At 50.2% G+C, this 17,311-nt stretch overlaps 1 protein-coding gene across 6 annotated transcripts in view; it reads right to left on the bottom strand.

The window, feature by feature from the left end:
• Positions 1-1,554: 1,554 nt before the first annotated feature.
• Positions 1,555-17,311, bottom strand: part of SMG7 (SMG7 nonsense mediated mRNA decay factor) — a 1,316,737-nt gene continuing 1,300,980 nt past the window's right edge. For all 6 annotated transcript variants that reach the window (XM_069641403.1, XM_069641402.1, XM_069641401.1 and 3 more), the window contains one exon: positions 1,555-4,150. In XM_069641403.1, coding sequence (XP_069497504.1) covers positions 4,037-4,150 — 114 coding nt within the window. In that variant the 3' untranslated portion in view covers positions 1,555-4,036. The remainder of the gene's footprint in view (positions 4,151-17,311) is intronic.

The following is a 17,311-nucleotide window of genomic DNA, read 5'->3' on the forward strand; positions in this document are numbered from 1 at the left end:
TTGTGGGAAAGCAGGAACAGCCATGAGAGAAGCCTGCGTCCGTCCTGCGCAGCCTGGGCAGTTGAAACTGATGGCATCAGAAATCCTGAAAAACAGTTGGTCCTCAGGCAAGAAGCAGAGGAGTTATATAAGCGGGTGGATCAAACTCCCCAACAATGAAGATCAGATACAGGGCTCAGGAAGCCGTGGCAGTAGAAGGGATAGAAGAAGAATTGTCAAAACCTTGTGGTGGTTAATGAAGAACCCCTGGGAGGAAGACAAGAAACATTTAAAGACTTGTGCAAAAGACTAGCAGAACAGTCATTAAGATTCCTCCAGATAGATCAGGAGAACGGAATCCTTCTCCTGGTCATATTGGTAAATCAGATGCTATTGCAAAAAACTACTGTTAACCCAGTCTAGGACTGAATTCTTACAGCAGGAGAAGGGAGTCCTTCTCCTGGTACCCTTCTGTAAAGTGCTTATTCAATGCTATATTAGTGATAGGGATTCAGTAGTTGGTTTGGGCAGAGGACAGTGTTTTGGTTTTGACATACATCCTGAAGTGCACCCAAGCTATTTGTTTTGGTAGGGATAACCTTCTAGAAATGGGGAAGAAAGGTTATTTTTGCCGATAAAAGTCTATAGCTTAAATGCCACCCCGTTGTCCGCCTCCTCACAAAACTAATATCGGTGTTCTTTACAAGTCACCTTGCTCCCCTAACCAGGATGAGAGGTCTTATGATGGTCTTTGTATGTATGTTCATCGAAGGTGCTAATATTTAACTAACATGGCTATTAAGGTGCCAATCAAAGTAACTTTACTCTTCTCTTCGGAAATAATACCATTTGAATTGAAAAACTAGCACTTTCATTGAGAACCAATTAGAAAGCGAGTTCATCAGTGAGGCTGGTACCTGTATTGCTAGGCTTTATTAAATTACTAGAAAAACACTTTATTTAAATGAGATGCCATCAAGGTAATCACCAGAATGTCTCCCACTGAGTAACACGATTTCACCATACAGTGATATTTCGGACATTCATCAGTCTTTCCCTTCCCTTTTCTTATCCATTGACACTTGCCTTGCACGCAGTCTATTCTTGAATGGGCCACGCATGCATCTCGAGTACATCATACAGCCAAAAACATCTTAGTTTTAATTGCCAAATGTTTTTGAAAACCACCTCACATATCCAGTCCCATTACCTGCTCTCATGTAAGATATACCATAATTTCAGCACTCATGATGTAAGGTCAACAGTACTTGGATCTACATGCACCCAAGGCATCCAAAAAACATGGCACTTTCTACCTTCCTCGTGTTTAGTTGTAACCACAGTCTCTCTGCCCCAGTTCTCGCCACCCCCAGCGAATTTCCTCATGACTTAAGTAATAAGGGTGTTCTACCAGAAAAGGGGTTATTGAGAAGAGCAAAAAGCAAAAAGATTTTTAAAAGTAGTGAGATGCTATTCATCATACCATACACAAGAGAACCAGTGTGTTACTCCAGTGCAGAAAGAGCAGACACACACACACACACACACACACACGCCAGAAAATATTACACAGAGTTGGAGAGAACAAGGTTTAATTAAAGGCAAAGCTGGTTTCAGCAGCTGCAGGTCTTTGCACAGACAAACACAAATAAGCTTACGACACAAACCAGTTCCTGCTGAGGTTCGGATCTGTCCACTGTACTGCACTAAAGCACGAGTTGGGAGAAAGGAGGTGCCCTGTGCACACCCTGTCCTGATGCAGCAGTGGTTGGGTATGAGAGGATGTGCAGCTGTGTCCCATGCTCCAACGTGTCAGTAAGTTTGGATCTTATAGGGGCCTTGAAGGGTGGGGTACAAGAGAACTTTGGAATATTGTACTGACGCCACTGCCCTAAGTCTTCAGTGAAGAATGTGGGTCCTCCTGTCGTGGTGGCACAACAGAAAAGAGATTAAGATACTAAAACAGGACCACTGCAAGTTTGTGCATAGGAAGCATAAAAGGGGCACCACATTTCAGGTATGTAACAGAACTCTGGGGTGCCTGGAGGACCTGTAACAGTGGGCACAGGCAAGAGGCATGCAGCTGAAACAGATCTGCATTCCCTTTTTCTTATGTGCTTAAGGTTCAAGGCGGGCGTAAAATGGTTCTCTGAATTTGTGGACAAGTGGGGTAGGTAAAGAGCCATTTGATTGTAAAAGGGGACTACCTGTAAATTGAGGCCATCTTGAAGATCTCACACCTTCATGGAGCAGCTATTCTTCAAAAGGCTGTCAGTTATGACACTGCAGGGTTAAGTGCCTGGTTGGCTGGAGGGACTTCACCTGTAACATTTTTTTTTTTATTTTTCTTTTTTTTACACAAGATGGCTGCTGACATACTGGATAGTGGTAGTACTGGACACACATCCAAGGAAATGACATTTTCTAGTGCCTTGTAAACTAGTTTTAAGATGCCCCTTTGAAGACACAAGCATTTCTGGCTTGTTCCCTGTTAGAAAACTGCAGTCTTTAATTAACTCCATATCTGCAAAAAGTCTCCTCTGCTCCCCAGATCATTATTTAGTCATTCAAATGTATATCTCTCCTTTTTTTTTATCAGTGACTGATGCTTTTCATTATATCTTCACGGTGATCAATCCAACTGTAAGACCCAATAAACTCTTACAACAGTGCTCCTTTCTTTGGCCACCTCCCATTTTAAATTCAGATTTGTAAGCATAGTGCTGTGCATACTGTTGAGGGTGGGTGGGTTGCATCATACACAGTGTGAACAGAAAACCTCTGGGCTTGATCCCAGTACAGTGATGCATATCATCAAGTGCCTGCAGTCTGAGAAAGCAACTTTCTGGAGGGTTGCATTTAGGGGACTCAGTCCAAGCTGAGCACTACTGTTACGCCAACTCTTGTACTCTGTCCCACAACGTGCCCACATCCCTTAGCAGCACCACAGTTTCATTAAAGGGTAAAGCACCTTCTAGAGTTTCTGACAGCATACCAATTTACCAACCCTGGAGGCAGATTAGGGGCACGCTACAAGCGTCCAGCACGAGGGAGAAGGTTAAAAAAAACATTCCCTTCCCAATCTCCTCCCCCAAACATTTAAGCTGCAACCTACCTATTAAAACCAGCCAGCGACCTGTGAGTTGCTGACTAGGTTACTTCCTACACTACAGTAAAATGTACATGAGTTTTAAAACCCGCCCAAACCTCATTCCCCATTTTAGTTCCTTGCTGGAGACGCTGGCGAATGCAGAGACATTGGCCCCGGCTAAATACTAGCCCTGTAGCGGGGGATGCTGCATTCTGTGGTACTCCTTCTAGGAAGGTTTACTTTTACCAGGGACATGAAGGCAGATGTGCTGGGTGCCTGATGTCCTTATTTCCGTCTTCTCTATGGCTTGGCTTGATAGAGGTGAACCTCACTGCGTTTGCCACTTCTATCAGGGATCTGATTCTAAGAGATACAGGCTTATCTGCATAAGCAGGGAGTTCAGGCAATCTTTATGCTGATGGGGATCTGAATGACCCCAGCGGGTAATGAAGATGGAGACATTTTTCAATCAGCAAAGCATTCATGAATAACTGCACCCGCGTGCCCGCCTTTTTCTCCTTAGTCACAAGGACTGAAGTTCCCGCCTATTGCTTCTATCCGCCCCTTCCCATCCTGGACTTCCCATGTGGTTATGGGTGGTAGGCATGCACAGCGGATGTGAGAAGAGGAAGCGGGATAGGATAACTGAGTGAGGCATACACCAGTTCCTCTCTCCCACAATGAGCCCAAACGGGCGACTAGAGTCGAGCAAGGTTTATGGGAGAGTTCCCGATGTCCATTCGTTTTCTTTGCCGTTGCCATCTTTCACTGCCGCACTGCGGAGATGGATTTTGTTTTCGAGCGCCCGGCAGATCGGTGGAGCACTTATGCCCTCTGTGAGAAACGGAGAGAACTGAGGGCTGCCACCCCGGAGAGTGAGGACTGCGAGAGCTAGTCCTGCAAACCCAGCATGCCATGGTATATGGAGCCTTCATCAGCGAGGGTCACAACCTCGGTGTGGGTCTCTCAGTGTGGTGGGTTCAGGGCACCATGCCCTCGCTGCTGTTTCTCCTTCTGCTGCATGAGTAGCTGCTCCAGCGCTGAAGGGCCGGGATGCATCATCGAGCTCGACCAGATGGACTGAAAGGTAAATCCAGAGTGAGTCAGTAAGCAGCACATCACAGATCAGTTCCTGGTTTGCATTTTACACATTAAATACATGTATACAATCAGCTCTCTATGAATTCCTTAACACAATATGGTGATATTTGTATCTACGTTCTACATACTTGCATCTCTCCACCAAGCACGAAGGTATGAGTGACAACAAGCACATAAAAGACCAGAGCAAATTAAGACCTGTTACTCACCTGTTGTAATACTCAAACTCCTAATCCATTATGAGATCTTTAATTACCAGCTTGAATTTTCAGGATGGTTGTCAACACTGACATCACTGAAAAAAGGCACCTATATTAATAGGCTACGAGACACAAAATAAGCCCAAGCAATGCTGCTCAAGTCTATTGGGCTCATTACCAAAGATATGCACTGGAACCAATTAGGAGATACTTGTGATCATCTTCGATTTGCACCTGGTGCCTATACATCTTGCTCAAACGATAAAAGGAGAGCAAATTTGGAGATGTATGTGCAAATGGGATTAACAAAGATTTGCTAAAGGACAATTTAGTGCAGAAATGACAAAGATAAGAAATACAGTATCTCTCAACAGAGAACCGAACAGTTGCTCTGGAGTAGGAGTGAAGTACTATGAAATCATGAAATCTAGGTCCTCCAAATCCTAAGAAACGGTTGAAAATCCACCTCTTGGAAACCAAGGAACCAGCACCACCAACAAAGAGCTTACGCATTACTGGAAAAGGAATAATTTCTCGCATCCACCCCCCCCCCCCCAAAGAGTTATTTATTCTCTCCTCACTTTTCCTTCTGTCTAACCTTTGCATGTTTACAAGAGGGAACTAAATGAAAGAAAGATCCCAGTACTGGAACAAGTAACCAGGGTTTTTTAATAGTCTTTCAGCTGGGCATGGCTAGGAAAGCGCAGCCTAAAGGAGCATTAGGACCAACTGGCACTGTATGTTTGTACTGCGACCCTGGGTGGAGGTGAACTCTACTCCTAAATGTATCAAATCTACTGGGGGGCAACATATGTTTCATAGGATTAAATACCAAACACAATTCACCGACTCCAGAAAGGTTGGTGCCTGCAGTAAATGACTGTCAAAGTTGTGATAGATTCTCCAACACTTTTGTGACCTTATCAGGCTTGAATAGGTTGTTGGTACTAAACAGAAGCTTTTCCTTTTGAAATACTAATTTGTTCTTGTCTCTGGGGTGTCCCTCCATAAGCCCCCAGAGTGGAGGAGGTGATGATCAGACGTGCACTGAAAACAATGCAAGAACTAGTTACAGCACCTGGTATACACGGGCCCACCATGAAAAAACATCCACCAAACCCTCTAATTCGATCATGTATAGCATGTGGTGACGGAAGATGCAGAACTGCTGGAGCAGCGATTCAATTTGAAACAGGATTTTGGAGTGTGCCAACTCATCAAAGCAGACATAAAAAGGGGATACGACTGCAATGGAACAGTTTCAGACATGCCAGAAAAACACAGAAAATAGAAACAAAGCATGATTTTATCATGCTTTATTTATAGGTGTAGGGCCTGCCTGCGAAGGGAAGCAGCAAGCTGATCCTATTCAATAACTCTAGAAGTGACAGCACCTCACCATGTTTGGGGAGGAGGAAAAGCAGGACAGCAAAGAAAACAATGACTTGCCTCTTAATACTTTTTGATGCATATGATCTTCCTTCCACAGATTCCCAGGCTTTCAAATGTCTGTACTCTATATGGTAGATTAGAAGGACAGAGCACCCCAGCCAAGGTTGTCTATAGGGTAGCAATGGACGAGAAACCAAGGCTTAAGCTCTCAGGGGGTGATGCAGGCTGGTTCTTAAGTACAGTGTAGGCCCGAAGCCCCCACAAAGGAATGTCCACACACTATATTATGTGCAAACACAGTTCTTTATATATAAATAAGGTTCAAGATACATACATTAATAACACACTTTGTACTCTGGCAATTCCAATATGGCAAATATGTACAATGTATGTGGTACCACACTTCGCTATTGACAACTTTAAAATGCATCAACTGCTAACAGTTCTACTGGCATACAAATCATACTACAATGTGTATCAGCATAGATCATAGGAAGGAAGGCAAGTTAGATAAAACAATGGCAGAATACTGATTCCCCCCCCCCCTCTACCTAGAGGCAGTTATAGGTGAGGATCCTTCCCTCTCCCCCCCCAACCTGGGCAACCTGTAATAAAGAGTGTAAACAAGCCCAGTCCATTTATGTTAAAATAGTCTTGTTTCCTGGCAAAAATGTTTAACTACCCCAATGTACACGAGTTAAAAGAGCTTTGACAGTTCATCGACGGACCCCTCGTGAGGGGACTCCCTTTAAAGCAGGAGCCACGGGTCGTAGAGATTCCTCGAAGAAATGTAAACGCTGTAGTCGAGACGGCAGCTTCGGCCTCGGTGGTGCTAGACGATCAATCGTGGACGTCCTGCGAAGAAGAGGCATGCAGTGGACCTCGATGTAAAGAGTTCAGTGCCGCAAAGAAGACTCAGTGAAGAACGTAGACCCAGCAGTTGGCGATCGGGACTCAACCACAGATCTTCACTTGTCAGTGTCTTTGCAGACTTCAGGTGGCAGGAAACACATCAGCGGACTTTCCTCAGTCGTTGATGACCTCGACTCTTTGCGGTGGGACAAATCGGTCGACTGTGATGGCAAGGGAGCCCTTCGTTCAATGTTCTTAGGCAAGTTGGAGCATTGCGGCTCTGGTCTTCGAGCAGCACAGCGTTAAGCTGTCCCCGGTTCTGGGCAACACAACTCGACAGCTTCCAGCAGTTACGGAGATCCTCCCAACCACAGTTGACGGCGATGGACTTCGACTGCCTTGATGTTTTGGTGCTTTACATGAAGATTTCTCGGCGAACCCAGTCTCCAGTCAACAGCATTCCAGGATGCCTTGATGAAGATCAGCTTCTGCACGATGTTCCCTGGTAGCTCGGGGAGCAGTCTCCTAGCCAGGTCCTCTCTTGGCTCAGTCCTCAACAGCTTTTAGATTTCATTGACGGAAAGCTGCATCAAACCTTCTTCCAGCTGGGCTTCAAGGATAAGCAGCTTCAGGTTGTGAGAGGTCCCCAGATATACACATCTGACTCTCATTCACACTGCTGCGCCAAGTTCAGTCAGCCAATCACACAAAGGCATTCATGCATGCAGGCAGCACATCAAGCTCACAGTGCAGTCAGGCTATTCAATCCACCCAGACACCCATAACAAGCAATGTGGGTTGGGGCAAGCACCCAGCCTTTCAGCACACCATACTGCATTCATGTCAGTTTCAGACAGGGTTGTCTCATTCTTTGTGTCACCCACACAGATACCAGACATCCATAACATGGAATGCATATTGGTCACACTGTCAACCCACCCAGGTCCCACCCAAAGTGTCTACCCACAACATACAGTCACTGGGAAGACTCCAGACAGTCTGGCCTGAACATCCCCATAGTACCATATATGGTTCTTCCACCCAACAGCCAGTCAGGGGAAGGGACAGTCAGGGCTTCCCAGGACTTTGGTAAAAACAAGGTAACAGGTAATAGAAACCAAGAGGCCACATGGGCCATATTGCCTTCTATCAGGAATCCACCGATTCCTACGGCAGGGCCTGGGTATCCCAACATGGAGGATACTCAGAGCGCCTGCCAAATTCAGCATAAAGCTGCCACCAGCCCATAATACCCTGCTCTGTGGGCCACACACAGGTGCCCAAAAACATACCCTAGGAGTACAGGGCTGTACCCCACCCATGGATGCCATAAGGGTATCCCAAGGGTCTCTGTTCATAACCAAAAAGAGGGTGTGCTGCACTGTCGGGAGTCCCAAATGGTCTCCTGTGCAGAAAACAGAGAACACACAAAGGCGTACAGGACATGGAGGCCCTGTCCCTCCAATGCATTTCCAGCATCACACTTACAGTCAAACATACTGCAAAGCATTACCTAAACAAGAGGAGCAGGACGATAATATGAGAGCAATGTAGTGCTTCATCACAGATGAATCCCACACATCCAACCACAGGCACCCATTTTTGAACAGTGACTGTTCCCAGCACAGGAGGACCTAAACATTATTCTAATCTTGTCACCGAATTCCACTGATTAATATGCAATAAAAACATTTTTAAAAGAATCCTGAACTGCAAGTAAACAGATGATACCAAGCTTGTTCTCTACAAACAAAGTTGTGACCAGGATCTGTAAACAAGGGACCAAGGTGCTGTCCAAAGGCAAGTTCCAGTTGGTTACAGTTTAACACAAATTATTGCAACTCCCTCTTAAGAGTAGTTATCAAAAGAAAACTCTACAGGAGCAGAATACAGCCACTGGAATGTAAAACGTAAAATCCCAAATGCATTGAAACCAGTGGGACAATTTTTGTTGAAGCAGAAACAGTTCTTTTGTGTGAGTAACGAACCAGAAAATGGTCAACTTCAATAACCAATTGTTTTTTTTTTAAAAGGACACAAGTGTGACAACCGACCATAGATGTGAATCATGTACTTCCAAGTGGAGTAGGCTGCCAGGGCCATGAGGAATCTGTGGGTGAAGAATCCATAAAAGAATATTATTTTAAAGTAATTTATCCTTCAAGGGATTGCTTTCTCCCACAGTTTCCTAATCTTGATGGACTCCCAAAGCGGTGTCCTCAACGGTGGAGGGGTGGAAGTCACACCAAGAAACTCTGAAGAACTGGCCTTCCAAAACAAGCATCAGTGCCTCTAACAATGTCGAAGCTGTAATGCTTGGCAAATGTATGCAATGAAGACAACATTACCGCACAACAAACGTCCATTACCCGCACCACCCTGTGGAGGGCCGAAGAGGCAGCAACCCGGCTGGATGAATGGGCCCCCAAGCCCTGAAGGCACCACCTTGCCTGCATTTTGGTAGCACTCAGAGATTCAGAACACTATCCATCAGGAGATGGTCTGTGTTGTAAAAGCCTGCGCCAGACTGTATTGTGAAGATGCAATGATCAGCTGATTATCCTTTCTGAAGGAGCCCGTTCTGGCTAGATCAAAACTCAGCGTCCTCTTAAGATCCAGCCTGTGGAGCCTCTCCTCATCCTTAGATTAGGTGGAAGGAAGAAAACTGGAAGATCTATGCTCAGGTGGAATTCTGACCACTTTTGGGAAAAAATCAGCAAAACCTTCCAGGATACATTCTCTATGAAGATCAAAAATGGAGGCTTGCAAGAGTGCCTGAAACTCACGGACCAGTCTTGTGGTAGTGATCACCCCTAAAAAGGCTGTCTTCAAGGAGCGAAGCCTGATGGAAGTGTACTGCAAAGGCTCAAAGACAGCCTATATAAATAACGTCAGGACCATGTTCAAATCACAATCTGGGACTACAAAAGACTAAAGCGGTAAAGAATAAACAAGGCCCTTAAGGAACTGGGCCACCATTGGTATGAAAAAAAAAAACCTTCAGGTGTCCTTTTAAACAAAGAAAAGGTCTGCCAGGTATCCCTTCACCGTACCTACTTGTAAGCCTGATTTGGCTAAGGCCAACAAAAACTATCACGATGGAGGTGGGACAAGACCGTCCACTCCTTTCACATTACGCCACAAACCTCTCCACCTACATGAATACAGTGACCTAGTGGATGGTTTGCACGCAGCCAACATCCCCTCTAACACCTAATCGTCCAGGTTCCAGTCCCCGTACCTGAGCCACGCATGCACAATTAGAGGTCCCAGGTACGGGTAAAGCACCTTACCCCATGTCTGCAAAAAGAGGTCTGGCCTCCAAGGAATCTGGCGAAGTGGGCATATGGCCAGTTCGAGGACGTCTCAGTACCATGTACTCCACGCCCAGTTCAGGGCGTTCAGAATCAGGCAAGCCTGAACCTCCTCCAGAGAACCATGGGCTGATTGGTAACACTGGGAATACATAGTGGAGGTAAAAACTCACTCCAACAGGAACTCGTCCCTCAATAGCTTTGCGGGGGTAAAATCCCTTGAGCATCACTGTTTGTGACAAAGGGCAACACAAATGCAAACAGGTTCACTGTTGGGGTTCCCCACCAGATGAAGATCTCTGCAACGACCTCTGGGCATAGCTCCCACTCGTGGGAGACAAAGCTCTGCCTGCTCAGAGCATCTACAACCCATTCTCCGCCCTTGCTAGATGAGCTGCAGAGTCTGAGACATTGTTCTCCAGCATTCAGAACCATAGTTGCATGGCCTCCCTGAACAGGGCCAGTGACCTCACACATCCCAGCTTATCGAGGTAGTGCATGGTCACTGTGATGTCCGTCAGAACTAGGACATGTTTCCCCTGGAAGTAAGGAGAAAATGCTGTCAAGCCAAGTCTGACTGCCCGCACCTCCAGCAGATTGATGTGACATTTCTCCTTCTGGGACCAGTGGCCACTGACCTGGAGATGGCTGCAATGAGCCTCCCCTAGCCTCTCACTGAGGCTTCCGAATACTTGAGCCTCTGGCCACGGTGCTCAGAAGGGTTCTCTCTTGCCAACATTTTCGTCCTGCCGCACCACCAAGCTAGACCGTCGAAAACAGGCCTCAACACTTGGAGCACATCAGCCATCTCGCCAGAGTACTGCGACCATTGGCTCCTGAGAAGCCACTGCAGTGATCTCATCCGGAGCCTTGCCTGTGGCACTAGGAAGATGCAGGATGCCATAAGAAAGCAGACACTGGGAGACTACTGGAATTCTGGAAAACCAGGACGTTTTGCCACATTGGTGACTCTCCTCAGGAGGAAGGAACAAGTTGCTTACCTGTAACTGTTCTTCTCCAGCATGGGGTCTGGCATGGATTCACATGCTCATGAATATTCCCCGTAGTCAGGCCGGGAATCCTCGGTAAAGAAAAAAATCAGTATCAGTTTTGTTTCTGATCTGTCTTTCTCAGTAGTAACCAATCACTGGTCTCTGGGTCATACTGCCCCAGCCAATGACTGCCCTCTCCCTAAGCCCCGCCTCTGGTAGCCATCTTCAGATTTGGTGGCACGCAAAGTGGTAGTATGACCAAGTGAAGAGCCGCAGAAGGGTAGGAGAGAGGGCTCGCATGTGAATCCATGCCAGACCCATGCTGGAGAACAACAGTTTCAGGTAAGTAACTTGTTCCTTCTCCAGCATGGGGTCTGGCATGGATTCACATGCTCATGAATATAACAATACATAGCAGTACACGCATGCACAACCAACGGGAGGTGGAAAAGGCTCAATATTAAGCATTACATCAAAAACTCAGCATTAAGCCATTCTTACCTCCTCACCAGGCTCACCTTATGCAAACAGGTTGCGCAGCACCGCTTGGCCGACCCTGGACTCCTCCCTGGAATCCCAGTCGACGCAGTAGAATCTCGTGAAGGTGTGCGTCGACCTCCACGTAGCAGCCCTGCAGATGTCCAGCAGGGGCACACCAGACAAGAACGCCGTGGTAGCAGCGATAGCTCTGGTCGAATGGGCTCGGACGGGCAGGCAACGGTCGGTTTGCCAACCGATGACAGTGCGTGATGCAGCCGGAGAGCCATCTGGAAATGGAAGCCATCGAGAGCCTTCCCTTGGTTCACAGGTCCAAAGTTCACAAATAGCTGTGATGTCTTCCGAAAACTCTTTCGGTGCGGTCCACGTAGAACTTCAGCGCTCTAGCCACATCCAGCGAGTGCAGAGTCCTCTCGGCCGGTGACGAAGGCGATGGGAAGAAAACAGGTAACACCAAGGGCTCATTGAGGTGGAAGTACAACGGCACCTTGGGCATAAAAGAGGGGTGCATCCTCAGCACCACCCTCGTGTCAAGTGTGGAGGCTTGCAGGATAGGGCCTGGATCTCTCCCACTCGCCATGCGGAGGTGATGGCCACAAGAAACGCAGTCTTCCACGACAGGAACTTCATCGGTGCCGACTGCAGGGGCTCGAATGACGCACCCATGAGCCTGGTCAGTACCACGTTGAGTTCCCACGCCGGGGCAGGGGCCTTCTCCGGCGGGAACGATCGGAACAGTCCCTTCATAAATTCCTTCACCAGGCGATGGGACCACAAGGACGGCCGTCCTGCGGTTCTGATGTATCGGGAGATCGCAGCCAGATGCATCTTGATGGAGGCGTGAGCGAGTCCAGCCTTGGCCAGCGACAGTAGGTACGGCAGCACTTGAGGGACCGTAATCCGTAGAGGGTTAATCTTCTGTGCACGGCACCAGACAGAAAACCTCTTCCACTTATGTCCGTAGCACTTGGGAGTTGAGGACTCCCTGGCCTTTGCAAGGACCTCTCTGCAGTCAGCCGGGATATCGTACCCTCCAAACTCTAGTTGCTGCAGGAGCCAGGCCTGCAAGTTCAGCGAGTCCGGGTCGTGATGAAGTATGGCGCCTCCTTCTCTGGAGAGAAAATCTGCATCCGTCGGCAGCTTTACTGGTGGGGACGCTGACAAGTCCAGAAGGACCGGGAACCAGATCTGCCTCGGCCACGCCGGTGCGACGAGGATCATCCTGCACCGGGACCTCTTGAGCTGTTTAACGAGTCGGAGCAGCAACACCAACGGAGGGTACGCATATAGGAACAGGCTGTCCCAGGGGAACGAGAAAGCATCGCCCATGCTCCTCGGCTGGGGAAACCTGCTGGCGAACCTCTGGCAATTGGAGTTCGTCACGAACAGGTCGATCTGCGGTTTTCCCCATCGTCGGAAGAGTCGATCCACTTGATCCTGACGTAGTTCCCACGCGTGGCACAAGCGCATCTCCCTGCCGAGTCAGTCGGCAATGGTGTTCTTTATCCCTGCCAGATGAAAGGGCACCAGAAACATCCCTTGGACGACGGCCCAATGCCACAGATCCTGGGCTTCCTTGGAGAGGGCTGGGGATCTGGTTCCTCCCTGCTTCCGGATGTAGAACATCGTGGTGGTGTTGTCGGTGAAGATTCTCAACACCTTGCTCTTGAGGGATGGGAGAAAGGACATGAGGGCCCAGAACACTGCACGGAGCTCCAGGATGTTGATGTGGAGCGTCTTCTCCTCCGGGAGCCAAAGGTCTCTCGCGTGAAGTTCTCCGGTGTGCGCTCCCCACCCTTCCAGGGAGGCATCTGTCATCACCGTTATCTGGTGGGATGGGGTCTGAAAGTCTGTGCCCGCCGTCAGATGAGTGTGGGTGCCCCACCACCGGATCGCTCGTCGGAAGGTCTCGTTGAGCGGGATCTGGTCCCCGAAGCTGCCCGTCGCTTGGATCCAGCGGGCGTTGAGGAACTCTTGGACCTCACCCTGGCCACATCGGTGGCCAGCAGACGCTGCACCTTGACCAGGATGGCCTTCATGTTTTCCTCTGGCGGCGAGGCCAGATGCGCCACTGTGTCGAGTTTGCCTCCCAGAAACGGTGCGACTTGCGATGGGACCAGGTTGGATTTGGGAAAGATGAAGAATGCCAGGTCCGTGAGTAGCTGGACGGTCTTCGCTGTGTGATCTACGGCAAGCTCCCTTGTCCTTGCTCGGATGAGCCAGTCGTCCAGGTAGGGGTAGACGTGGATCCCCTGCAGGCGCAGCCACCAGTGCGAGGCACTTGGTGAACACCCTGGGTGCCGACTTCAATCCGAACGGGAGGGCCTTGAACTGGTAGTGCCGTCCTTGGATCACAAACCTGAGGAACCTTTGGTGTCCTTTCAGAATGGGGATGTGGAAGTACGCATCCTCCAAATCCAACCACAGGAAATCGCCCTCCTCCAGCTGCATCAGCACGTGCTGGAGGGTGACCACCCAGAACTTCTGTGCCTTGATGTACTTGTTCAGTCGTCGCAGGTCCAGGATGGGGCGCCATCCTCCTGTCTTCTTTTTCACAAGGAAGTACCTTGAGTATACTCCGGAGCCCCGGAGCCTCTTCAGGACGAGCTCGATGGCACCTTTTTTGAGCATCGCCCTTACCTCCAATAGCAGTTGAGGGACATGATTTTCCTTCCCGGCCACTGGTGGAATGCGGGGGCACTTTTGTAGAAATTCGAGGGCTTGCCCCTGGGCCAATGCATCCAGCACCCAACGGTCGGTGGAGATGGACACCCACACGCTGACAAACTTCGCCAGCCAGCCTCCCACTGGGGTGCTTCGGTGGGGGCCCGACACCGCTGCCGGTTCAATCTTGCTTGGAGGACGCCTTGCCGCCTTGGCCTCCCTGGCGACGACGGTGGGGCCCACCCAACTTGCCTCGTCCTCTATAGGCTTCCTGCGACGAGGAGCGGGCCGCTTGGCGGTACATAGAGGAGCCACCGCCGAATCCCTTGGAGGAACCCTGCTTGCCTCCGGTGCTCCGAAAGGATGGCCTTCATTGCCGGAGAACGCCTAGGGCCTTAGCTGTCTCCGTGTCTGCCTTGATGGCTTGGAGGGACTCATCCACCGTTTTCCCAAACAGATTGTTCCCGTCGAATGGATTGTCCAAAACCTTGGCTTGTACGTCCTGGCGGAAATCCGTCGCCTTGAGCCACCCTCGTCGTCTAAGGCAAATGCCGTTGCCTAGCTGGCGGAAACCGGTGTCAGCAATGTCCGTTGCCACCGTAATGGCGTGGACCGACGCCACTTCGCCTTCTTGCAAGATCTCCAGGGCCTCGGCCCTCTTGTCATCCGGTAGGAAGTCCAACAGGGGGCGATCTTGTACCATAACTCCCTGTTGTAGCGGGCCACGATCGTGAGGGCGTTTGCCGCCTTAATTGTTGTTGCCGCCGACAAGAGAACTCGTCGTCCCATTGCGTCCAGCTTCTTTCCTTCGCCGTCCGGCAGGGAAGTTGACGTTGAGGCCGATGCCCCCGCACCCCCTGCTTTCTTCTTGGCCGCCGCTGAGACAACCGAGTCAGGGGTCGGTTGTGCCCTAAGGCACAAAGGGGCCGCGTCGGGGACCCGGTACTACTCAAACCGATCCCTCTTGGCAGGCGCCATAGACAGGTTTTTGAGAAGGGCGAGACCCTCGTCCCAGATGTCATCTAGTAGAGGCACGACGAGGACCGTCTTCCTCTTGGCCTCGCGCCGTTGGTAAAGGAAACCTTCCTTCTTCTCTTTGTGGCAGAGCTGAAAAAGCTCAGATGCCCTGGCGATCATTGCATGGAAAGATCCGATCTCGTCGGGCGGGGAGGCCCAGGCTGGCGATGGGAGCTCCGTTCCGTCGTCACCGCCGTCTGGTCCCGTCGTGGCCGTGTCCGTTCCCGTGTCATCCCCAGGGACGGGGGACGTGGGTAAAGGCTGAGCAGGCCGCGAGGGCTGAAAAGGTGGGGCTGGATGGATCCGTCTTTTCTTGTTTGGGGGGCTTCCCGCCGGGCCTGGGTCCGGCTCTGGCTCCTCTGTCAAGCCTGGTTCCGAATCCTCCGTCAGTGGTAAGGGCAATATCGTCTTGATCTCCGAACATAAGGATTGTATTGCCAACAAAATAGCTGCCGAGTTATGCGGCTCCGGAAGCGACGGGTGACTAGGATCCTCGCTGGTGCCGCCATCACTCTCGTCGTCACCTTCGTCGGGATCCCTCCCGTGGAGACGGGCCTCTTCGACACCCTCGTCGAGGCCCTCTAAGACTTCTACCAGCTCCTCCTCTGATGCTGTGTCCACAATGGCCACCGCCCCCACCCCTTTTCTGCCGGTGTCTTCACGGGGGTCTTTTCGATGGGTCTGAAAGGCTTCCCTCCGGAGGCAGGGAGACTGGGCACCGAGGTCGCCTCCACTGGTGTAGCCTCCACAGGCTGCGCCAGGGCCGCTGTGACTTCCTCGATAGAGGCCTTGGCCGGGTGAATCAAGGCCTTCACCACCTTGGGCGTGCTTGAGGCCTTCACCTTAGGGGGGAGGGTCACCGCCTCGCTCCCCCTCGGCTGAATCCTTCGAGATCGGCCAGGGCCTCTCCAGAAGCTTACCCGGGTTCTCGGATCTCCTCTTCCCCGAACCAGAGCGCTGGCTCGTGGTTGATGGTGCCGGGGAAGGTGCGCCCTGCCTGGCAGCCGAAGAGCCCGACCGTTTGGCGCTCCCGGTGCCCGCGGACTCGCGGTACTTTGCCTTCTGTTGGGCCCCCGTCGCCGGGGCACCCTCACAGGACTTAGAAGACCGCTTGGACTTCTTCTCACCCGACGGGCTCTTTCCTTCCAGCCAGTTGGAGAGACGAAGGTGTCGGTCCCCGATGGTCCGTTCCGACATGTTCCTGCAAAACGCACAGTCCTTATCCACATGCGTTTTGTCCTCATGAAGGCAGTAGAGACATTTCGAGTGCTTGTCTTCCTTGAACACATTCTGCAGCTGGCATCCAGGGCAAACCCAATAGCTTTCCGGGCGTCAAGCTTCCTTTCTCCTGGGCCATGTTCAGGTAGGCCGCAGAAACTTCTGGAATCCTCCAAGAAGCGTAACTCGACGAAATCTTCACCCTTGAGGGGCGTAGAAAGATCCGACACGGATCCCCGTTAATCGGATGTAGAGACGGAGCTTGAGGCTCTATTTGACCGAAAAATGAGAAATTCTTTTTGAAAAAGTGCGAAAACGCAGCAAAAGCTCAAGAGCTAAACACGAGGACTCCCAACACTTGAGCGTGCAGTAAAAATCTGAAGATGGCTGCCAGAGGCGGGGCTTAGGGAGAGGGCAGTCATTGGCTGGGGGCAGTATGACCCAGAGACCAGTGATTGGTTACTACTGAGAAAGAGATCAGAAACGAAACTGATACTGATTTTTCCTTTACCAAAGATTCCCGGCCTGACGACGGGGAATATTCATGAGCATGTGAATCCATGCCAGACCCCATGCTCGAGAAAAGTCTTGCCTTACAGGGTGTTCATAACTCCAATGAATTGGCGCTTCTGTGCTTGTGAGACCTGAGATTTCTGTAAATGCAGGCAGTAGCACAAGCCATGTAGCAGGGAGCAAGTGTCTTGCGATGTTTAGAAACCTCCTCCTGGGACCGACCCCAGATTAACCAGTCGAAGTACGTGAATATGAAGACTGCGGATCTCCTGAGGTGGGCCACCACCACTGCCATCAGCTTGGCAAAATCCTTGGGTGCAGAGTTCAGACCAAAGGGGAGCACCCTGAACTGATAATGGGTGACCCCAATGATGAACCTCAGGACTCGCCTGTGCTTCCTGTGGGGAGGCATGAGAAAATAAGTGACCTGAAGGTCCAGCAACACCAGCCAATCCTGGAGCTGTAGAGCCTGGAGCATCT

The sequence above is a fragment of the Ambystoma mexicanum genome, chromosome 1q (genome assembly GCF_040938575.1).
Source record: "Ambystoma mexicanum isolate Mex_15411 chromosome 1q, UKY_AmexF1_1, whole genome shotgun sequence".
Classification (NCBI taxonomy): Eukaryota; Metazoa; Chordata; class Amphibia; order Caudata; family Ambystomatidae; genus Ambystoma; species Ambystoma mexicanum.